Below are 24,490 nucleotides of genomic sequence, written 5' to 3'. Positions count from 1 at the left end.
CTGACCTAAATAATCATAAACAAGCTTCAATAAGCTAGAAAACATTTTAAACCAGCTACCATTAGAAGCTGGCCTCCCAGCCCTAATCACCGAGCAGAACAGTATGGTACGGTAGGATTTGGGATGGCACACCCTAAACTGGCTTGCATTTCCACCGCAAACAGTACCCTTGCTTGATAAGAATGATATATGCCGGAAAGTAGTGATCAACGTCATTTTTGTGCAAAGAAGAAAATGCAAAGTGGTCTGTGTGTACGTGTTTAAGAATATCCACGTTATTTTGCCCGTAAGAGCGGACTAGGCCATTTGTAAATTTTATGGGTCTGGCTTCCGGTCTCATCCGCGTCCAGCTATTTTTAGCTGTACAAAACAGCTCGATTTGCTGCTTGATATTGCAAATAGTTGTGTCTTACCATATTATTTTAATGTATTATCTTAATTATGAACACATTAGTTTGTAGTGCAAACAGTTTTGCACATTGTTATTCTTGTTCCCTATAGGCTTAAGCCCCTTTCACACCAAGAACAATAACTATAAAGATAACTATAAGGAGATAGTTCTAAAAATCATTCTCAATATTAAAGAATAGCATAGTCCACAACATAGTTATAACGATAAAGAGGCTCAAGATGGTCTACAAGGTCAACCTTGACCCTGCAAGCTATCAGTCTAACTAAACCCACTAGGACCAGCTAATCACTTTAAATGACCAGCTTAAACCAGCTAGAACCTATGTAAAACAAACAATATCAGAAGCTACTCTCTACCAGCCCTAACCATATTGATCAAGATGGTCTGCAAAGTTGACTTCAACCTCTGTAGCTGGTAGTCCATCTAAACCAGCTTTGCCCTGATTGTCATAAGTTTCAACCAGCTACCGTGAGAAGCTGGTTTGACCTACATTTTCCATAGGGACGTTTTACACTTACTCATGCAAACCTTTATTCTTCAAAGCTGAACACAAGGGAGGTGAACTTGAAGTCCAACTGCCATAGCCTGCATTGATATTTTCATGTTGTTTCTTGATCTGATTAGCTTTGTTCATTCTGTAGCTTCTGGCCACGGTTTTGTCCCAGTCTGCCAAAGCTAAAGAACACCTGCTGGAGCAGACCAAGTCTATGGACCACCCCTCTCACGCTTCCAGCAACAAGGGTTAGTGGGAATTTCAAACAGCTCTTTTGAGAAGAAATCATATGAGAATCTCTTGTCACAAAGAAGTCTCTCCATCCAAAATGTTTTATCATTTTTTTCACAAATTGGCTGCTTTTTCTGTGCCAGATGGTTGCACTAATATCTGTGGGTGTGAGCATTACAAAGATCTGATTGGCTAAAATGAGTAGTTGGTCAGAAAACACAAAAGGGATTGGTTTGTGCAATTGCAATGCTCCAATGTGTATGAATGATCTCATGGTTCTTCTAGGACCCTCCTCACGCAGTCAGAGTTTGTCAAGCTGTCCACTTCATGAGCAGCCGTATGGGGAGGCGGTGTCCCAGAGGAAAGGGGAGGTGCTGCCCGAGGGGAAGGTAAGGAGACTCCTACTCTCGCTCAAATCACACTGTCCCCATACCTTTCCCTCACACAAGCAAACACTTTCTCACGCACACATACGCATGCATGCACTGGCATCTGCGCATCCAGGATGCTTTCCCAGCACTTCCTGTCACAGCTGGCATCATCGGTATTACGTGCTCTTGGTTGCCGTCAGGACACGGTGAGTTGGCTTCTCCGCAGGCTTCCTTGCACACTGTCCTCAGATTCAGGTTTCTGTCAGCCGCTCTGTCTGATACTACTGTCTAATATTGACAGCGATTCCTGTCTCTCTGATCTTTTCTGATCATTCATTTCATTTTCTTTGCTACATTTTGAAGTCCATTCCAATTTTTTGCCTTATTTGCAGTAATTTTCACCTCTGATTTCTTTTCAGAGAGTACCCAACAATGTAGCCTTTTGATTTGAATGTGGAGTGTATTTTAGAGGTGATATGGTAATGGGACATCATTGAATCAAGATTTAGTTTGTCCACACGGAGACGTGTGAGTGTACAGGATATGAGACTATGACGCTGATATTTTCTAGAAAGGTGTATCAACGCAATATGAATATGACACTGTCTAGGTGTAATTATACTTTATCCCATGAATGAGCTTCTATGTTGCATACTGGTAATGCATATTTGACACTCGCCATTTTTGATGTCATTTTTACAATTAGCTGAAATTACAGAGAATAACAGAGAAATTTGGCTGCCATATCTTCCCCAGCGGGACTTTGGAGCTGCTGAGTAGAGCTGTACTTCTGGACTGAGGGCCATCTGTTCAAAACAGCCTTATTTTCTTTGTTGCCCACGTCCGTTTTTGCCTCTCCTACACAGAGTTACAGTACATCCTCCTACTTTCAGGGAAATGGCATTCCAAAGCAGATAATATATGGACACTCCTTTTTTAACTGAACCATTTGGTTCATAAGAGCCCTTACTTGCTAAAGCTTTGGTTCTTGTTGCCACAGCAGGTACCTGGACCAAGAGCAATAATTTTAACTCCAGTATAATACCAAACAGAAGTAGGGACAGGTTTTAATTATTTATGAACTAATAAAGTTTAGTGGAGTTGAGACATTGGTCACTGGGACTAATGCTTTCAGTTTGTTGGCCTGGGGTCTGGTCCATTTTCAGCCACAGGACCCAAACAATGATAGACTGCCACCTATCTTCTCTTCTAGAGCTCAGAGGCTGTTATCGAATGGCTGAGTGAATTTCAGCTGCAGGTCTACGCTCCAAACTTCATCAGCGCTGGCTATGACATTCCTACCATTAGCCGAATGACCCCAGAGGTAAGAGTTGTCCCCCCCACCCCCTTAAGCCACCCTGAACTATTGACGTCACTCCCCTCTACCCTAAATGTAACACTCACAGACCCACTCAAAGCACAGAAAAGAAGCGAAACCAACAAATTATCCTCAAATTTTCAAATAAAATTGTTAACAATGTGCCTGAAGCACACAGGTTTTATGAAAGTTCGAATTTTGCCCATAGCAAGTTGGGAAATCTCACCCAGAAAATCCCCCCAGATTTGCCCTGTCTTGGTTGTCAAATGTGTTTGTCTTTTGCTACTATGTTATGTTGGGATCTTGATGAATTACATAATAACTTAATCATATCATGTGATTAATATACATTCTGTTGTGAGCTACTGTATGCATTTTTGTGTATATGATTAAAATCAAAGGTATTTTAAACATATCTCATAAACCTATATTTTGTAGTAGAATTATTATTGGTCATTTCATGAATATTACGGAGTGTAAATAAATCAAAATCACTACTAAACCAGAAATTAATCTTTGAGCAATTTGAATTCCTAAAAGCAAGCTCATCTACCCGCACTTAATTACATTAAACCACTGAGTTCATAGGATTTACACAGTGTCATTGCTAAAAGCAGAATTAACTGGGATGTTCTGTTGAAACACTGAGAATATGATCAATTAGTATATGTTTATATAATTATGTTTGGGGGTACTCTGAAAAGGCTTCTTTTCCTCACTTGTTCCCGATATTGTTTTATTTATTTTTTCCATTCCCTTTTTTATTATTTTATTTTGCATCTGCTTCTATCATCCTGGCACCTTTTGGCAATCAGAGTGTTTGATATGTCTGATTTTAAGTATTTGATCTTTTATGTGTATATGTAATTTTGTGTATAATATTGTACATTTTTGTGTAAATGTTCATATGAACAGATATATGCTACTTGGTTTAGTGTGTATGAAGGTCTTCGGGTGCTAAAATGTGATTGGCTTGTTTAGGGGCTCCTATATTTATTTTCAGGATTTAACAGCTATTGGAGTTACCAAACCAGGACATCGAAAGAAGATAACCTCAGAGCTCAATAAGATCACTGTTAATGAGTGGCTGCCTGACCAAAAACCGGTGAGTTTAACACACAACCACACACACATTCAAACACATCCAGATGTTAATTTGTTTTTGTTTGCATTTAATCTATAGGCGAGTCTTGGAGAGTGGTTATCTATGATTGGGTTGAGTCATTATCACAAAGTCTTAGTCCAAAATGGATACGAGAACATTGACTTTATCACTGACATCACGTGGGAGGACCTTCAGGAGATTGGCATTACAAAACTTGGTAAGATAGAGAGTGGACTGGGTTCCATAATATTTAATTGATTTCACACACACAGACTTCTGTTCTTTCCACACTGCTTGACCATAGTGGTTTACTCTCTTTTTCCATCCAAATTTGCCTAGGACACCAGAAGAAGCTTATGCTTGCAGTGAAGAAGCTGGCAGAGATCCAGAAGGCCTCTGATGGTCGCAACACATTGCGTAAAAAGCCCCCAGTCACTCAGGAGGTGATGACTATTGAAAGCCCACCCCACGACAGCGGAGAGTGTATGTCCCCTAAAATGAGCACTTTCCAGGACAGTGAACTGAGCGGGGAGTTACAGGCTGCTCTTACACGCCCTGCTGATGTACAAGATGGCGCAGAAATTAGAACCAATAGCAACCTGGGAGCACAACACCGAGCCCGCAGTCTGCATGAGAACAGTATGAACAAGAGCCGAGACACAGAAGAGCATAGTGGGCCACCCAAAAAGGAGGCACGTACTATGCGCCAGAGCAGCCAGGGGGGACAGAGAAGTGTCTCATCGGCGCAGCCAAAACCACATCAGTCTTATCCCCAAGGGACAGGACCGCCCTATACTCCACCACAAACGCCCACCAAAACAAAGCCTCCCACCTCACAGATGGTGAGCAACCCATCGAGTAAACAAAAACCTAGCTCTCAGCTGCATCAGCAGACCGAAAAGACCATGACACCTCGTGCTTACCACCAGTCCCCCACTCAAAGGTCCCTTACACACCCAGTGGCCCAGCCTGTGGAAACTAAGGAGGCTGCACCTCAAGGACCTGCTGTCTCAATACCACTCCTGTGCCTGCCTCCAGAAGTTGACAAAGCTTGCGATGAATATGGTCTGCCTAAGAAACGTGCCCACAGCCTGAATCGCTATGCTGTGTCTGATGGTGAACAGGAGCGGGACGAGCTAAATGTGCCAGATTCAGGAGGAAAGTATGCCACAGTACAGAGCCGGGTGGGTCGCAGCAACTCAATGAAAGGGCAAGCAGACAAAAATGTCAACCGAAGCCAGTCCTTTGCACTCAGACAGAAGAAGAAGGGTCCTCCTCCACCTCCCCCCAAACGCTCTAGTTCAGCCATCTCGAACTCTAGTAGTAATCTGACAGAAGTGCCCAGGGAGACAAGCAGTGGACCTCTTCTGGAGGTCCCCTACCAACCACAAAGACGTGCAAGTGACCTGGGTGGCACTGTAGACACGGGCAGTGCCGGCAGTGTGAGGAGCATTGCAGCCATGTTGGAACTGTCCTCCATTGGTGGGGGTGCCAAGGGTCTCGCTTTACAGAAGTCTACAGGTCACTATCTGCAGGTAAGGTGGTTGTCATAGTGTCTTTGGGATGATACTTAGTATTTATCATAGAAATGTATTTTGGCAATATCTAGTTCAGTAAAACAAGACCGTTTCTCTTCAGGTGGGTTCTGCAGGAGGAAAGCAGCGTGATGCCATTGGTCTGGATGGAGAAGTAGTGAACCGTCGCAGGACTATTAGTGGGCCGGTCACTGAGTTAGTAGCAGCTGCTAAGCGAGGACCACAGCCGGAGCAAGTCCAGGATAGACAATGCAATGAAACCCAGCCAAGGTCTAGTGGGAGCTCAGCAGAGAACCTTCCATTTGCTAAGGATGGAAACCTCACTATCAAACAAAAATCTAGACAGGGCAAAGATGAGACTGAGGAGGGGCTAGAAATGTCATACTCTTTACCCCAGGAGGACCCTTCACCTGTGGATGCCACAGCCTCGCTGAAAAGGACGATCCAGAGCACCAAGCAGCAACCAAATGGCACCAAGTTCCAACTCACAGAGTCAAATACAGTTAAGCGCCGCCCCAAGAACAAAGACAAAGATACAGAAGAACTCCAGGACGGGCAGATGCCTGTACCATATGAGAATGGGACTAGCACCATTAAAAGGCGCCCTGTGTCAGAGGTGACTGTTTCGGAACAGCCCAGGCCACAGGAACATCCTGAGAACTCGCCTCGTCGGGACAGTGCAGACCTGGAAGGCCATGTTACTGAGAGTGCACCTCGTAAGTCCGTCAAACCTCCGGTATCCCCCAAACCTGTTCTGGCCCAGCACATGAAGAAGCAAGGACCGCCGGCTGCCATCACCAAGAAAGCCCCATTTCCTGGACCAACTGGGGCACCTGGCAGCCCAGGTACTACACAGTGCGGTCCTTTCACTTGCCCTGTCTTTACACAATTATGTGAGTATCCCGTAAAACCCTGTAGCAATTAGACCTTGTTGCATCAAATTCCGCTCAGTCTCTTTTCCCATCTCTCTCCCTATCTCTTTTCTCTTCTATTTACAGTTGAAGGAAAGAAAGTACCTCCTCCAATTTCACCGAAACCTACACCCCCTCCCACAGCTCCCAAACCATCCAAAAATGTTTTGCAGTCTTTAAATGTGACACCTAATCCCACTCCCACGTCCTCTCCACCCAAGCAGACTGTCACAAAAATGACCAGCACAGCTTCTGCCCTGGACAACCACCCTGTCAAGGCTACAACCCCACCAGCCTTGAGTGCGCAGACCCCACACACACCCCAGTCTCCTCACACCCCACAGACACCTCAAACACCCCAAACCCCACAGACACCCCAAACTCCCCAGACATCAGGTCCCCCAACCCCCATCCCTACACCACCACCTGTGAAGCCCCCTCGCTCCTCAATCAGTGGGGTATCCATGGACAGTTCAACTGGATCAGCGTTTATCACAGGGGTAGTGACAGTAGATGCAGTGCACCAGAAGATAGAGGAGACCAGTGCCTCACTGGCTGCAGCCCTGCAGGCAGTTGAAGAGAAGATCAAGGAGGATGGGCAAAAAGAGTGAGTGTCACGAAACATGCAAAAAATGTTTTCAGTGACATCGTAGACCTGTAGGAATCTAGTCTACGATGGCATCTAGTCTCAAGTTAACATTTAATTTCAAGTAGTTTCTAACTTTTTTTTCTAGTCTCATGTCCTTCAAATCAAATCAGCATTTTTAAGGCCACATATTTGCTCAGGGCCTAAAATTAGCAAGTGAAAAATGAGAGTAAAAATCAGTCAGTCAATCAATCATGTCAGTTGCCAGTTGGCGGGTAAAACTTTTACGAAATATAATGCAATGTAGTGAGAACAACAGCCAGTTTTTAAAGAGATTTGCTGTTTCTGACATAAGCCAATAAAATAATCTTTCCAAAGACAAGCTCATCGTGATTAGCTGTTCTGTCATAACAACAAGAGCGAATCAAATAGGATACAAACGGACTGATAAGGTCAGAGCAGTGTGATGGCCAGTTTGTCCCTAGACATGGTTCTAATAACTTTTGCCCGAGAAGATATTATTGCTTCATTTCGGAAGATTAACTTTTCTCTTCTTTATTCTTCATAACCGGAAAATGTGGTGACACATACCTGTGGTTTTGCCGCCTAAATGGTGCAGTGAAGTTTGAAAGGTTGCTCTTTCGGCTGGACACTTACACTGAGCCGCTTCAGACAACGCAACAGTAGCGCTTCAACGGACGAAAACACACACAATTAGGCCTATGTCAAAATACGCGGTTTTGGCGAGTTACCTTGTAAACGTAGTGTTACATGAGTTATAAAGTCTTAAATGACCATAAAGAGTTGGAGAAAATAGGATATGTGTCAGATTTGGGTCATGCACATCCGGTTTTAAAGAAAGTGCTGATTTTAAAGTGAAATCTGCTGAAGTCTGTCATTGATGTAAATCAAAGAACAAAAGAAAAAGAGAAATCACTGGACTGCTCTAGTCGTTGATTAACTTTTGTAGCTGAATAAAGATTAATCTGTATAGTTTATGCAGATACAATTTATAGTTTATGTGAAGATTGTTTTAAAATCACTTAATATTTCAGAGCCTATTAAAAGTTAAAAATAATGGCTTTCAATTATACTGTAATGTTGTTGAATGGCTATAATTAATATGTAAAATTGAAGGAAAATTTATTTAATAAGAGACACCAGTAGCAGTATTGATATTAATGCTTCATTAATAATAGGCTACTTTGTGAAAAGATGCCATTAAAAACATATTTAAAATATACAATTTTTATGTTGTTTCTACATTAATTTGGAGGTTCAATGTGAAATTATGACAATATAAAAATGCGATTAATTACAGAGAAATGTGTGATTTACTTTTTTAAATCGATTGACAGACAGCACTAATGTTAACCTTTTATAGATTTTAAATTTCAATTTAATTTCTAATTTTATAGGTCCCCCAGAAAGAGATCAGGATGGCTCCCACCCCCTTGGCCCCCTTCAAATTTTCAATTCGATAATCCGGCCCTCAAAAGAAGCTAATTGAATGGCCCTGCTCTAATCCGTTAGCATGGGTGCGGAAAAAATATATGCACCACATACGTTCTGCAAACTGAGTACGTGTGAAACAGGCGTAACACGATGGCCTGCTCCGTTTGCTGAAAACATGCAAAGGACAAGAATCTCAACGTTTTTAGGACAAAAAAAAAGATAAATCAGTAAATCTTGTTTGTTGTTTTTTCCTTGAAAGTAAAGTAAAGGACAAATTAAAAACATTGTAAATATGTTTAATCATTGTAGTAGTAAAAACTGGCTGTTTTTGCAAAAAGAGTTTCATGGCCGGTAAAAAATATTTTTGGCCAGTAAATTTTATCAGTTCACCGGCCATTGGCAGGTGTGGCAAAATGTTAGTTTTAGGCCCTGCATGTGGTTAAGAACTTTTGGAATTAAGACTTTAAAGTAGGAGTGTCCCGAGCCGATCTCAAAGATGATCAGGCTGATTAAGCATTATTTAACTGATTGGTATCGGCTATCCTGAGCCCGATTCTTATTTTATGTCAGCTGTCATGACATTTTTGTCATGACGTTCTGTCATTTTTTATGTGCACTTTAGTAAGAAAACATTCAAAATGTATCTAATTTATTTACCGTTTACTTTTAAATGGCATCAGACTGTCTGAGACATCGCTGTCATTACACATTGCTTTGGGTTGTGTCTTGCTTCGGACTTGACTGACAGACTGGCATTCTGACACTGCGAGCTTCATGCTCTCTAACCTTATCTCCATTTTGAGCCCCTGTCCCCTGAGAAACTCTGCACATCCATGTGTACATTAGATTGATTTTAAAGGGGTGGTTGACTGTTTTTTTTTCTAGGCTTGATTGTGTTTATGGGGTGCAGTCTGTAACATGTGTTAAGGTTTTTTTTTTTTTTTTAAACGCATTATTTTTAATATAATTTACCTTTATTCCAGACCGCTCTGTCCCTTCTCTGATAAGCATGCTGATCATTTCCTGCTTTTATGAAGCCCCTCCCTCAGAAATAAGCAATGGGCTCAGATTGGTCAGCTGGTCCAGTGTGTTGTGATTGGCTGAACCGCCTGTAGTGCACGTCTAAACATCCTACCCCTCATGTAACGTACCTGAAAATAACGGAAAAGGTCAGATGAATTAAGAATGAATTTGGAACACAGATCATTAAAGCTTGAAAAAATACCATCAATATAAAGATCGCCAAACTGAGCAATGCCCTTATTTTGCCACTGTTTAAATGCAGAGTCTTGTTTTGCAGGGAGGAATGCATGATTGTTGCATATTGGACTCTGAAACAAGAGTGGGTCCCACTTTATATTGTGTCCCTAATACCTATGTACTTACATAGTAACTAGATGTGTATGTAGTATGTAACCACAGTAGAATCTACAGCTGTAATGTTTGTGTAACTACACACATGTAACAACCCACTGAATGGTATGTGTAAGTACAAATGTGTAACAGGACATTGGTAACAACACTTTTTGGTAATGAAAGTACAAATGTGTAAAAGGACTAACAGCACTTTTGGGTAAAGAAAATGTTACACTTTATATTAGGTAGACAATTCCTATGGATTTACCATATAATTACTCTGATGTTACACAGCAGCGGCCAGTAAGCTAGGCTTTACATATAAATTGTGGTTGGTGTCCAGGAGGTTACACTTTATATTAAGTCGACAGTTCCTGATGAGTTACCTTGTAAGTACACTGGTATTACAGTGGGGCAATTACTCAATTGCCCCACTGTAATACCACAAATTTTACAAATTTTTCCAATTACTCTTATACATACTGTTGTTACAAAATGTAGTTATATAATTCCTGTTACACGAGTACTTAGTGAAGTGAAAAAAGTGTTGTTACCAATGCCTGTTATACATTTGTACTTACACATACCATTCTGAGTGGTGTTACATGTGTGTAGTTACAGAAATATTACAGCTGTAGATACTATGTACCAATGTGTACTTACACTGTTGTTACATACTATGTACACATCTAGTTACTATGTGAGTACCCAGGTATTAGGGACCCTAACCTTAACCTAATATTCTACTCCCTTTACTAAGGAAAGGAGACTTTTATCTATAAAAAAGTAGTCAATTCTTGAATAACAATGGTGTACTTACGAAAAATAAGAAAAGGCCTTATTATGGGGGTTGAAAAAACGCCAGGGGTCTATGCAACTTGTCTGGGTCAGAAAGGCTGAAATTTAATTTGCCATTTTGGAAGGGGCCAGTGATTTTGGATTTGAGCGATCCAGATTTGGATTCATTACACAGTTTAGGTCACCGCCTAAAATCAAATAATGTGAATTAAAGCTAGGTAAAGCCGCAATCAATTTATTTATGAATTTATTATCATCCCAGTTATGGCCAAAAATATTCACCAGCAAGAGTCTGAAATAGTCTCCTTGACACCATAATATACCGACCCTGAGGATCAGCTATAACATTAGAAGCAGAAAACTGAATTTTTTTTATGTATTAGTATTGCTGTTCCTCTTGCCTTAGCATTAAATTTTGAGTGATAAATGTGACCAACCCATGGTTTCTGCAACCTAAGATGATCTGAATTGAGTAAATGTGTCTCTTGAAGGAAGATTATATATTTAAGATGCTTAAGACGAGAAAAGATTTTGGACCTCTTTATAGGACCATTAAGACCTTTAACATTCCATGATGTAACCTAATTGGTGACTCTCCTGTCATTCCCCTGCTTAACATAATTCAGTATAAAAGGATGAACACTGAACCTGTGGCATAAGCAAGGCTGGTAACCAGTTAAATCTCTTAATAACTCTGGCAACAACCCAAAACAGCACAAAAACAAATTGAGTATCCAAAGATAAATTAATTCATTAAAAAAAAAAAACACACAGAATAAAGAAATATACAATAAGGCAGTAAACCAATCCATGAACATTAGAACACTCTTTCCTATGTTTACCTCCCCAACTGAGGTAAGCTGCAGGACTCCAGTAACCCCAATGTACTCCCAGCGACTCATTCATTAACTACTCAACTGTTGAACCCCCGACAACCTATCCCATATGCATCACAGCAAAACGTAATCGTCCATCTTACTGTTTTGTTGCAGTACCTTTCCATTCGGGGACGTAAGCAATCATGTCAATTAGTCCATCCACCGATATTTTATTAACCGTGCCCTCCCAAATAAGGACACGAACGGTCACGGTAGAAGAAAATAAATAATGCGCATACCTTTAAAGGTCCCATGACATGCTGTTTTTTTGGATGCTTTTATATAGGCCTAAGTGGTCCCTAGTACTGTATCTGAAGTCTTGTTCCCGAAATTCAGCCTTGGTGCAGAATTTCAGCCACTATGAGCCAGTCCCACAATGAGCTTTCCTTAGGACGAGCCATTTCTGTGTCTGTAGCTTTAAATGCTAATGATGAGGAGAGAGGCGGGGCAAGGTGGAGGGTGGGTGTGTTGCCTGCATCTTACGGCCACGGTACCATGCGCTAATGTTGACAGTGGATGTATGGTAATGGCTCGTAGACACGCAGTCCTTCAAGCTTTTCAGTTTGACCCAGAATCTGGAAGATTCCAGATTGGGCCATCTGAGCTTTAATTTTCTCAAAGGCGAAGCAGGATACCCAGGGCTCGGTTTACACCTATCGCCATCTCTAGCCACTGGGGGACCATAGTCAGGCTAGGGGAACTCATATTAATGTTAAAAAAACTCATAAAGTGAAATTTTCATGCCATGGGATCTTTAAGTCAGTCATTTAGAAACAGTCTGTGGTTAGCAAAAATTTAAGTTACTCCCCAGCAGTAGCAGTGGTCACATTGATTCGTCGTTCAAAGAAGGCTTCAGCTTCAGGTGCTGACTCAAAGGTGAAGGTTTCCCCGTCATGTGTAAATCGAAAATGGGCAGGGTAGAGAAATCTGAAACGAATCCCTTTCTGATAGAGCATCGTTTTGATGTTCTTGAAGGCAGCTCGCTTCCTGGAGAGTGCCGCACTTAGGTCGGGATAAAATCTAAGAGTCTTCCCTCGGTACTGCAGTTCGTGTTGCCTGGCCCAGCGCAGAGCTCGTTCCTTCTCCTGGTAACGTTGGAAACAGACAATAAGGGGCCTTGGAGGTTGACCTTCTCTAGGTTTAGGCGCTGATGCGCGATGTGCTCTTTCTAGTTTTGGCGGTTTCTCAAACACCTGCTCCCCCATGACATCTTTCAACAGATCCTAAGTGAACTTGACCATATCCGTTCCGATTTCGCTGTCTTCAGGAACATTTATGATCCGAAGATTCGCCCCGCGTGAACGATTTTCCAGGTCATCCAAACAGTCTAACAGTGTTTTGTTGGTTGCTTTTAACGCAGCGATGTCTGCCTCCGCTTTATTGAGAGCTTCGTAATTTTCCCCAGCCGTCGTTTCCACGGTTGCGAGACGTTTACCAAACGCATCCACAGTTTCTTGAAACGATTCTATGGAAAGCTGGATTGGTGCAAGGGAAGACTTGATTAATGTACTCATGTCCTCTTTGAGATATTCATGCTGCTTTTCCAACTCCGTAGTCAGCATACTCAGAGATAATTCCTTGTTAGCCTCTGAAGCAGCTGTCGCCATTTTAGCTAGCTTGCTGTTAATCAAAGTTTTCTTTGGATCTTGGTCAGTTTTCGTTTTAGAGTTGGGCATTTTGTCACCACACCTGTTTTACCGTCCCCTAATGAATGGCTAATTTGTTATGGATGACAATTACTGTTAAGTCGAAGTTGTTGGAGACTCTCACACACGCGTCCGCTACCTACATTGCTCAAACCAGCACCACTTCTGTTAGCTTTTAATATACGGTTTTATTCTGATTAAAGCTTTAATACAGTACGGCAACCATGTATAACGCTTCTCATAGCTGTGTGAAAATAAGTGCATATGGAACATTTCATTGTTGGAGCCAAGCTGATGATCTGAATGAGAGAAAGAGAGATGCAGAGCAGAGCGTGTGCCGAGCAGGGCTACGCGAGGAACATGATTGAGAACAGCTGCTTTAGAACATTGATTTTGAAACTTGTGAATCCATTAGAACTTTTAGAAGACAGAATCGCGATTCATGTATGAATAGATTTTTATATGCACCCCTAGTTCCCCTTCAATTCGGTCACTTCTACATTGCTATGGGAAATACATTTCCCTCGAATACTATTGAAGCCTTATTGAATCATGCCAGTGAAACTGGCCAATGTCGTTCAAGCGCGAAATATGAGCGGGAATCCCTCTCTATATAAGGCAGTGCTTGTACGTCATCCATTCAGAATCTTTTTCTTCAGCCAACCTTCTACGAGAAGCAAGAAGCCTATCAACAAGACTACTCACTGTGATCTACACGCTGCAGCAGACACGCCTTCTCTTCCCCTGCAGAGGCGGCGCTTGGGGGGTTGGACTGCCCCCACTGCGGGGATATGAGTCTCCGGACTCTCAGGCTCCGTGTGGCCATCGTCCAAGGCGATGAACTCGCCCAACTAACTCTGCCGCGCTCTTCCTCTGCAGCCTCTTTCGAGCCAAGGAGGAAAGGAGTTTCTGATGCCGATCTGTCAGAATCAGGTGATGAGCCCTCGCCGGCTCAGTGACCACGCGCTCCTAATCCCCCTGCTGCAGGTCCCCTTCCAGTGCACTTCATGACTGCTGATCTCCGCCCCTCCCCCGACGCTCAAGCGACTCGGGGGACCTCCATCACAGTGATGTCGAGCTCCTAAGTGTCGAAGCCGTCTGGACAAGTGGTACCTCCAGTCGGATTGCGGCTGAAGACACGGCCCCTTTTTCCCCGAGGTGCACGACGAGATAAAAAAGTCATGGAACGCACCACTCACCAGTCGGGTGCATAATCCGGGATCCTCCCTCCTGTCTTCTGGAGCTGACCAAGTGGGGTATGTTAAACTCCCCCCCCCATGGAAGAAGCCGTCGCTGCCCATCTCTGTCCTTCAGCCGCGGCAAACGCGTCTCTCCCCTCTAAACCTTGCCGTGCCACTGCAAACCTCGCCGGCAAGGCTTTCTCTGCGGAGGGCGAAGCAGCTTCAGCACTGCACGTGATGACGATGCTCCAGGTATATCAGGCCAAGTTGCTCAAGTCTCTGGATGAGGACGGGCCGAAGTGTTGAAGTGTTTAAAGAGCTCCAACGTGCCATGGATCTGGCCCACAGCTCGAGCGATCGGCCACAATATGGCAAATCTTGTGGTGCTAGATCATCACTTGTGGCTTATTCTGACCGAGTTAAAGGACTCGGCCCTTCTAGATGCTCCCATGAATCCCTCAGGTCTCTTCGGAGCGGCGCAATGAGCGCTTCCACTTCCTGCCAAAGTGCACCGGCGCAAAACCTCCTGCGCGTTCCCGCTCCTCCTCAGCGGGAAGGCCGCACGCCTCTTCTGCTGCTGTTCAGCGCGAACAGGAGCTGGCGGTGAGGTCAAGACAACCGTGGCCGAAGTGCCATCAGGGCTCAAAGGGCCAGAGACCCCGCCCTGACATAAATGGCGGACCACCGGCACCGGAATCGAAGCCGCGTTCCTGATGCTGTCTCTCGGAGGAGGAAAGCTGCGCCCAACGCCGAAGGCGAGCCACTGAAGAAGTCCGCTCGCTCCACTGTGTGTGCTCACCACGCCACCCTGCCTGTTGCTGGTGGCGAGAGCAATTGTCATGTTTGTGTTTTGACTGTTCCACTATGCAGTGCAATAAAAAACATATAAAACTCACCTCAATATCAGGGCAATTTTCCTTCTCTCACTCCCCTCTCCCCCATCACTCACTCTCACACTCGTGTGGTATTAAACTCCCCGGTTATCCCTCACGGTACGCAGTCCACCTCGCTCGCTGTCACAGTTCACAGAAGCATGGCAGGCACTGCCAGGGGTATCAGAGTGGGTTATGAAATCAATAAAGAATGGCTACACGCTTCAGTTCTTCCGCAGATCGCCCCGTTTCAACGGTGTGTTAAAGTCCACTGTACGGGAGCGGTATGCCTCAGTTCTGCGAGAGGAGATACACAATCTTCTCGCAAAGAGGCAGTACCCCTCATAGACCACGAGAGCGGCTTCTACAGTCGTTATTTTCTGGTGCCAAAGAAAGACGGGCGGACTCCGCCCAATCTTGGACCTGAGACCGCTGAATCGCACACTTTTAAAGCGCTCGTTCAAAATGATTACGCTGAGACAAATCCTCTCACATATCAGAATGGGAGATTGGTTTATCTCCATGGATTTAAAGGATGCTTATTTTCACATTCAGGCAGCTCCCCGCCACAGGCGCTTGCTGAGATTTGCATTCGAGGGGATAGCGTACCAATTCACGGTCCTGCCCTTCAGCTTATGTCTGGCCCCTCGTACGTTTACAAAATGCATGGACGCTGCTCTCTCTCCTCTGAATCAGAGCGGAATGTGCATCCTGAACTATCTCGACGACTGGCTAGTCTTAGCTCAATCAGAGAGCGTGCTGCTCAGCGACAAACTCAGACTCTTCGCTCATATTCAGAGCTTAGGGCTGACTGTAAATATGCAAAAGAGCATGCTGGTACCGAGCCAGAACATCTCCTTTTTAGGAGTGGAACTGAACTCAATCAATATGCGAGCGTGTCTGTCGGAGGAGCACTCACAAAAACTCTCTCGCAGTCTTCAAATTAGGTCGTTCTTCCCCGCTAAAATGCTTTCAGAGGACACTCAGCCAGGTGGCTGCTGCCTCGACAGTGTGCAATCTAGGGCTCCTACATATGCGACCGCTTCAGCTCTGGCTAAAGAGCCAGGTGCCACAGAACGCATGCCGCATGGGCACCTTGCGCATCAAAGTGACGCGCGACTGTTTCCATACGCTGACGCCTTGGCGCAATATGACTGTATCGCCGGGGTGTTCATATTGGCCAAGTGATCAGGAGAAGAATGTTACGACAGATGCATCGAGCACGGGCTGGGAAGCCGTATGCGATGGCAGAGCAGCCTTCGGGACATGGTCAGAAACTGAGAAGTCATGGCACATAAACTGTCTGGAGCTCCATGCTCTCAAGCACAAGGAACGATATGGCACCCAAATCTGGAGTCATGGAGCCTTCATGTCTGGCCACTCGACGGAGCTTGCCAGTAACAGATGCACTTTCTCAGCACGTGTTGAACACTATCTCTGAAGCTAGGGCTCCTTCCACGAGGTGTCTTTACGCACATAAATGGAAAACTTTTTCAAGTTGGTGCGTATTGTGGGGCAAAGACCCAATCAACTACCCAATACCAATAATTCTTGCCTTCCTCCAAGAGCGATTTGATAGTGGTCGTATGCCATCCACATTGAAAGTGTATGTGGCCGCTATAGCAGCCTTTCACACGCACATCGAAAATCGCCCTATCGGCAGACCTGATCATACGATTTTTAAAAGGAGCAAGAAGACTGAACCCTCCTCACCCTACTCTACCCACTTGGGACTTGGCGCTTGTGTTTGACGCTCTCACGGGACCCCCGTTCGAGCCCATACAATCAGCGAGCTTGCGTGCACTCTCTTTCAAGACAGCGCTCCTGCTCGTGCTGGCCTCTGTTAAGCGAGTTGGAGACCTGCAGGTGTTTTCAATTGACGACTCGTGTATTGAATTCGGGCCAGGTTATTTGCCATCTCACCTTGAAGCCTAGAAAAGTTTATGTGCCTAAAGTGCTTTTGACTCCATTTAAAGCCGTCTTTCGGATGAGACGTTAAACCGAGGTCCTGACTCTCTGTGGTCATTAAAAATCCCAGGATGTCTTTCGAAAAGAGTAGAGGTGTGACCTCGGCATCCTGGCCAAATTTCCCCATTGGTCTCTGACCATCATGGCCTCCTAATCATCCCCTTACATTGATTGGCTTCATCACTCTGTCTCCTCTAAACCAGTAAGCTGGTGTGTGGTGGGCGTTCTGGCGCACTATGGCTGCCGTCACATCATCCAGGTGGATGCTGCACACTGGTGGTGGACGAGGAGACACCACCCCTCACAATGTAGAGCGCTTTGAGTGCTTAGAAAAGCAGAAAAGCGCTATATAAATGTAATGAATTATTATTATTATTATTATTATTATTATTAAAGCGCAGGTCATAACACTATTTGATTTCCGCCCCAAAACACTGACCGGGACGGAGCTGCTTAATACACTCCTGCTGTGCCGTGTACATGTGGTGCGTACTTCTATCGAGCGCTCTAGACAGTTCAGACTCTCGGAGCAGCTATTTTTATGTTTTGGTGGACGCACAAAAGTACTGCCTGTGTCCAAGCAAAGGCTGTCACACTGGATCGTCGACGCAATTGCTTTGGCTTACAGCTCTAAGGGCGCGGAATGTCCGATAGGGGTTCGGGCCCACTCAACCCGCAAACTCGCGTCATCCTGGGCCTGGGCAAATGGCATGTCTATTCAGAACATTTGTATGGCGGCATGCTGGTCGTCACCCAGCACTTTCGCAAAGTTTTATAACCTAGATGTGTCGTCGCTTGCCTCGCATGTGCTGTCAGTGCGAGCAGCGCACGCGCCTACTCAGCCTCAGCTATGATCTGAGATATGTATCAGTGGTTTCGATTAGGTCATATTGACGCACCACCAATGCTGTCCCTAACAGTTTATCACAATAGTTCACCATGTCTTTTAGGACTTGATCACCATCATATTCTGCTTATTGAGCACCGCTATGGACGTGTATCATAACACATGATTTCATTGAAATTAAACAATTTCAACTAATCTATATGTGAAAGCGCCGAAGCCGCCGCCATTTCACATTCTCTGTTTCACCGGAGTTAACTCCACCCCTGGTGTGACGCGACATCATCTAGTTGCCGTGCCCCCCCCCTTACTTTTACATGGTTTCGACTAGGTCCTGTAGACCTGAGCTGTGTTTACTAAGAGCGCCAATATCATTGCTGCTCTCATTACGGCTCCGGATGTGAAACTTGACATACTTAGTCGAGCCAGGCTCCATCACTGTGACACGACGGGATTTTATACGTTCCCATAGCAATGTAGAAGTGACCGAATTGAAGGGGAATGCTCTCGGTTACTTTCGTAACCTCAGTTCCCTGAAATGAGGGAACGAGACATTGCTCTTATTGCCGTGTCACCGAGCTCAGGATCTTAGAATGCTAGTTGCTTCAGTCAAAGATTCTGAATGGATGACGTACAAGCACTGCCTTATATAGAGTGGGATTCCCGCTCATATTTCGTGTGCTTGAATGCCATTGGCAGTTTCACTGGCGTGATTCAATAAGGCTTCAGTAGTATTCGAGAAAATGTATTTCCCATAGCAATGTCTCATTCCCTCATTTCGGGGAACCGAGGTTATATAAGTAACAGATAACAGAGAGCATTTTCTCTTCCTCTTCTCTAAAGCAGTAAAGCATGGCGTCGCCCCCTTTGCTGCATGTTCCCGGGGGTGGGGTTTATCTGGGTTCGTGACGTAACAAACCCGTTAAGTAGCTCGTTGTAGTCCCTATGAGCCATTAAACTTCCAGAATTTTAAACTTCCGTTTGCATCGAACTTTCAGCGCTGCAACTTTTCAGATATTGTTTATACTCAAACAGCAACACTTCACACTAACTAACATTAAAAAAGTAAAATTGCAATCAACCACCCCTTTAATAACTTTAATTTACTTGAAATGTGCCCTAAGCACTAGGAAAATACTTGTATCGGATTGGGACTCTGTCAGATACTCAATATTCAATGACTTGGATCGGGTCAGGGGCATAAAAAACCTGATTGGGACATCCCTACTTGAGTACAGCGAGTGATGGTATCAGGATACTATAGATGTTTTTCCTGAATGCGGCCTGACTCTTAACCGGAAGGATGCTTTGGATTTCCGGTCTCCAGTGTTTCTAATCAAATTAGTGTATATTCCAAGCTGATAATCTAATGTTAAACCTATCAAAATGTTTTTAAAAAAGCACATGGCTCCATAGCGCCATCACTTTACAGTGTCACAATGACCGTCATTTGTCATTCGTCATTCGGTCAATGGCGTTCAAGCGCGCAAAATATGAGTGGGAATCCCACTCTATATAAGGCAGTGCTTGTACGTTATCCACTCCTCAAAGTATAATGAGTGTGTAGATCATTCAAAGAACAGTGCTAACATTAGCACTATTTGAATGGGTTCCTATGAAGACCAGAACAGAAGAGCATCCAATTGAGAGAGAGAGGAAGTGGTGTGTGTGGCCAAGTATGGTGACCCATACTCGGAATTTGTGCTAGTGAACATACAGTAGTGAACATACACCCGGAGCAGTGGGCAGCCAATGCTGCTGCGCCTGGGGAGCAGTTGGGGGTTCGGTGCCTTGCTCAAGGGTCACACATCAGTCATGGTATTGAGGGTGGAGAGAGTGTTGGTTATTCACTCCCCCCACCTACAACCCCTGCCGGACCTGAGACTCGAACCCACAACCTTCAGGTTACAAGTCCAACCCTCTATCCATTAGGCCACGACAGTTAGAATTCGTAATGTCATCGTTTACTCAGGAAAAAAGTCTATAGTAATTTAAATATTTTTGATTTTCAAAACTGGCAAACCAAATTTTATAATTAAATCTTTTTTAAAAAATTTGAACTTTTCTGACCAAACAAATCTTTTCGTGTCACTTGCAGCCACATATATCTTAATTAGGGCCCAAGCCAGTAAGGCACAGGGCCCTATTGTTTTCCGTAGGATTATTATTAGGGCCCAAACCAGTAAGGCGCAGGGCTCTATTGTTTTTCGTAGGATTATTATTTATTTTTTTATTTCGAATATCCGGGCACTTTTGGGGGCCTTAACGTGCTCAAAAACTCTTGAAAATTGGCACGCACATTGGAATCCGCGGCCATTAGGACGCCACAGAGGCTGGGACCCGGGCGTGGCACAGGGGCTCTACGGCGCCCCCTGGAAAATTCTCATATAGAACTTATAGAACTCATTGATCTGAACAACTTTCAGACTGCATGTCATAGGCTCCGCCCAACAGGAAGTTGGCTATTCAGGGCTGTTTAAAAAGAGCATGCTGTGGAATTTGATATACTCCTCTGAGGATTTCCAAACGATTGCCACCAAACTCGGTGAACATGATCTCAAGACATTGGGAATGCTAAAATGCGAAGATATTTTTGATATCTCGAACCGTTGAAGATGGCGATGAAGTTATGGCGAAAAATGAGACCCAGGAAATGCCTAATAACGTCCACATACATTGTTTGATTTTGATCAAACTTCAGTGGTTCGTTTGTTGTATGATGCAGATCGGATAGATGTGACTATTATGACTGAAAGTTATAGCGCCACCAACTGGCAGCAGGAAGTGTGTCATTTTTCAAATGCTTTGAATTCAGCATCTTATTTTTACTCGATTTGCTTCAAACTTCACCAGAATAATGTCAAAACACGGCCGATGTAAAACTGTGAAGGGAATATTGATATTTAAAATGATGTTGCTGTGTCAAAAGTTGAAAATTCTTTTCTGGTGATTTTGAGGCAGATGAGATGCTTAGAATGTCATTAAACTCAACACACATATCCATTTTAATGATAGTTAGACACTGGAAAAAGCTCATAAACGGGCGTGGAAGAGGCACTCTATAGCGCCGCCTTTTGTCAAAAAGGGGAGGGTTAGTTTTAGCTACAGACACCAAACTCGGTACATAAATTGTTCACATTAAGCCAGACAACTTTCTAATTTATAGTCATTAGCTACAACCAACAGGAAGTTGGCAATTCTTTTTTTAATGTGGCTTTTTTTTTTTAAACGGGCTGTAAACAAATTCATACACCTCCAAGCAGAAACACGTAAATCACACCAAACATTTTTTCACATGATGCGAAGATACTGAATATGCTAAATTGCGGACGGATTTAGGATATCTTGAACGGTGTTTTAATGGCAATTTATTAAAGTTACAGTAAAAAAGAGAACACTTTTTTTTTTATCTTTTAAGAGCAGCTTCCAAACACTTCATAAAAAATTACATACACAGAACAAGACAGTCTGAGGATATGTGATTAATTTCATGAATTTACAATACACTATGCAGAGGAGAAAATTTTAAAACTTATCAGAGATCTGCTGTCACTGTGCTTCTAATGTGTGCGGTGGGTGACTGGGTGAGTGACTGACTGTGTGAGTTCAGTGAGTGTGGAGGGGGAGGGGGAGAGAGAGAGAGAGAGAGGGGATCTGTTTAAACTTCACAATAAAATCCTTAAAAAATGCTTATAAAGCATTAAAGGTTTTGATAACACTTTATAATTAAGTCTCATTTGTTAACAGTAGGGAATGCATTAATTAACATGAACTAACAATGAAAAATATATTTTTTACAGCATGTTAATTCTTTATTGATTTTTTTGAACTTACAATGAACTAACAATAAACAAAATATTTTTAATGTTAGAAAAATAGTCATGTTCAAAAGATAAAACTTTACATTTTAATAATATATTAACACATTTTGGAATTAATATTGATCAACATTAAATGGTATATAATTATTAATGATGTTACCTAACAACAGTTAAATAATGTAGTTTTTTACCATTGGTTAATTCACAAAATAACATTAAGTATTAACAATATATTTTTATTAACAATACATATATATTTATTTATTTGTTTAAGTAAAAAATATTCATGTTAGTTCATGGAAAAATAAATAATTAAAAATACTTATAAATTATGAAAAGCTTAGGTAACTATAATAATGTCTCATTTGTTAACATTAGTAAATATATTAACTAACATGAACTACCAATGAAAAATATATTTTCACAGCATTTATTAATGTTTGTTGATGTTAGTTAATCAAAATGCTTGTTAATTCACAGTGCATTAACTAATGTTAACAGATAAAACTTTAAATTTTAATAATGTAAAGTTTTGAATATTAACTAACATTATTAAATACTATATACAGTTGCATGCGAAAGTTTGGGAACCCCTTGCAGAATCTGTGAAAATGTGAATAACTTTAACAAAATAAGAAACTAATTTGATACTGACCTACGACATCCCGTGAAATGACATCTGATCTTACATAATCTCATGGATGTAACAGTAAAACAGTTCAGCTCACAGACGAAGACTAAGATGACATGCAGGCAAAACCTTTTCACAAATACTTATAGATCATTAAAATAATTAAAAAGAAATGGTAATAGATCATAAAAAGTGTTGGCAACAATTTACAATAAGGTCTCTTTGGTTAACATTATTTAATGCATTAACTAACGTGAACTAACAATGAACAATCTATTTCTAGATCTTTTTTCTTTTTTAATGTTAGTTAATACTAACATTAAAAATAAATATTAATTTTTTGTTAATTCAGGTATATAAACTAATGTTAAGATACAACTTTAAATTTTAATAATGTATTACATTTTGGGCTTGACATTAATTAACATTAATAAATGTTATATAATCATTGTTCATGTTAACTAGTATAGTTCAGGAATATAGTTTTAACATTAGTTCATTCAAAACTAACAAACTAAGTATGAACAACATATTTTTTACTGTATTTATTTTAGTTCGTAAACAATTGTTTATCTTAGTTCATGGTATAGTAACTGATGTACATTAACTAGAAATTTTAATTAATAATGTAGTAGTCAGTTTTAAACATAATTAACTAAGATTCATAAATGCTGTAAAAATACTGTTCATGATAACTTATATAATGTTAAAAACTAAAAACTTATTGAAAAGTGTTAAAGTTAAACAAAAGTTTTAAAGTCATGGCCAAAAATATCGGCACCCTTGGTAAATATGATCAAAGAAGGTTGTGAAAATTAATCTGCATTGTTAATCTGTGTGATCTTTAATTTTAAAAATTCACAAAAATCTAACTTTCATTGGATAATAAGAATTTATAAGAACTTTTTAAATGATCTTATGAACCACTGACAGCTCCTAAATAAGTGGTTTGTAAATATCGTAGTAATCTAGAAATGTTAAATTCATAATTAATAAAGAACGAAAATGCAATTATTAAACTATATATACATATATATATATATGTACATATATATGCTCAAGAACAAAACATTTATAGCTGTATTTATAAAATGCTTACTAATGCTTATTAATCCTGAAACATCACTTTATAAAGGATGGAATGCCTATTTGCTAATACTTAACTAACGATTCATAGTGTGCAGTTATTATAAAGTGTTACTATATTAGTTAATCAAAATGTTCATGTTAATTCACAATGCATTAACTAATTTTAACAGATACAACTTAAAATTTTAATAAAGTTTATGTTTTGAATATCAACTAACATTAATAAATGCTATATAAGAATTGTTCATGTTAATTAATATAGTTAATTTTAGTAACTGAAACCTTATTGAAAGTGTTTTTGAAAGTTTTGTGTTTTGTTGTGTGTGTGTGTGTGTGTGTGTGTATGTTTCACAGTCTTGATGGTTTGGATTAACCCTTTCATTGCTGAATTACTTTATAATTCATAATATATAAGGGTTACTGTAATGTGTGTGCTCGCTGTGCACCGTTTTCCTGATGCCACAGGGGTGGCGGTTGCACTGACGGCTTGGGCCCGTCATCGCTGCTTGCAGCTATATTTATATTTAAGTTTGTGTGTGTTTTGATCCACAGCTCATTGGCTGAAAACAAGAGCACAGTGAGCATCCTAGACGACATCGGCAGCATGTTCGATGACCTGGCCGACCAGCTGGATGCCATGCTGGAGTGAAGAGCACAGCCTGTGTCTCTGTGGCACAACCTCAGGGACCCGGGAGAGTACAAGGGCACAATGACCAACAACAAACCCACCTATCCCTTCCCAATCCTCATCCCTGGCTCCTCTCACCCCTTTTCTTCTCCCCCTTCCCTGTCGCCATGAAATGCCTATCTCTCCTCTCTCCCTCCGAGTTGGTTTGCACAAACCCAAGCTGATGTACCTCAGGACCGGGCAGAAGGCCATCCAGGGCTTTAAACATCAAAGACAGAGCAGAGGGTGGAGAGCTGTCTATGAAATATCTCTACCTACCATGAGCAATGAGTAGTAAAATAATACGAAAACAATAATAACT

The 24,490-nt window shown here is 42.1% G+C and overlaps 1 protein-coding gene across 2 annotated transcripts in view; it reads left to right on the top strand.

Moving 5' to 3' along the window:
- LOC306859175 (caskin-1-like) overlaps positions 1-24,462 on the top strand; it is a 104,701-nt gene extending 80,239 nt beyond the window's left edge. For both annotated transcript variants that reach the window (XM_079400076.1, XM_079400075.1), the window contains exons 15-23: positions 1,054-1,153; positions 1,422-1,525; positions 2,721-2,831; positions 3,829-3,930; positions 4,009-4,147; positions 4,270-5,465; positions 5,569-6,358; positions 6,464-6,983; positions 24,054-24,462. In XM_079400076.1, coding sequence (XP_079256202.1) covers positions 1,054-1,153; positions 1,422-1,525; positions 2,721-2,831; positions 3,829-3,930; positions 4,009-4,147; positions 4,270-5,465; positions 5,569-6,358; positions 6,464-6,983; positions 24,054-24,150 — 3,159 coding nt within the window. In that variant the 3' untranslated portion in view covers positions 24,151-24,462. The remainder of the gene's footprint in view (positions 1-1,053; positions 1,154-1,421; positions 1,526-2,720; positions 2,832-3,828; positions 3,931-4,008; positions 4,148-4,269; positions 5,466-5,568; positions 6,359-6,463; positions 6,984-24,053) is intronic.
- Positions 24,463-24,490: the final 28 nt, after the last annotated feature.

Source organism: Barbus barbus, assembly GCF_936440315.1.
Source record: "Barbus barbus genome assembly, chromosome: 3".
Taxonomy (NCBI): domain Eukaryota; kingdom Metazoa; phylum Chordata; class Actinopteri; order Cypriniformes; family Cyprinidae; genus Barbus; species Barbus barbus.
The sequence above is the reverse complement of the archived record's forward strand: the minus strand, read 5'-3'. Positions and strand labels throughout refer to the sequence as shown.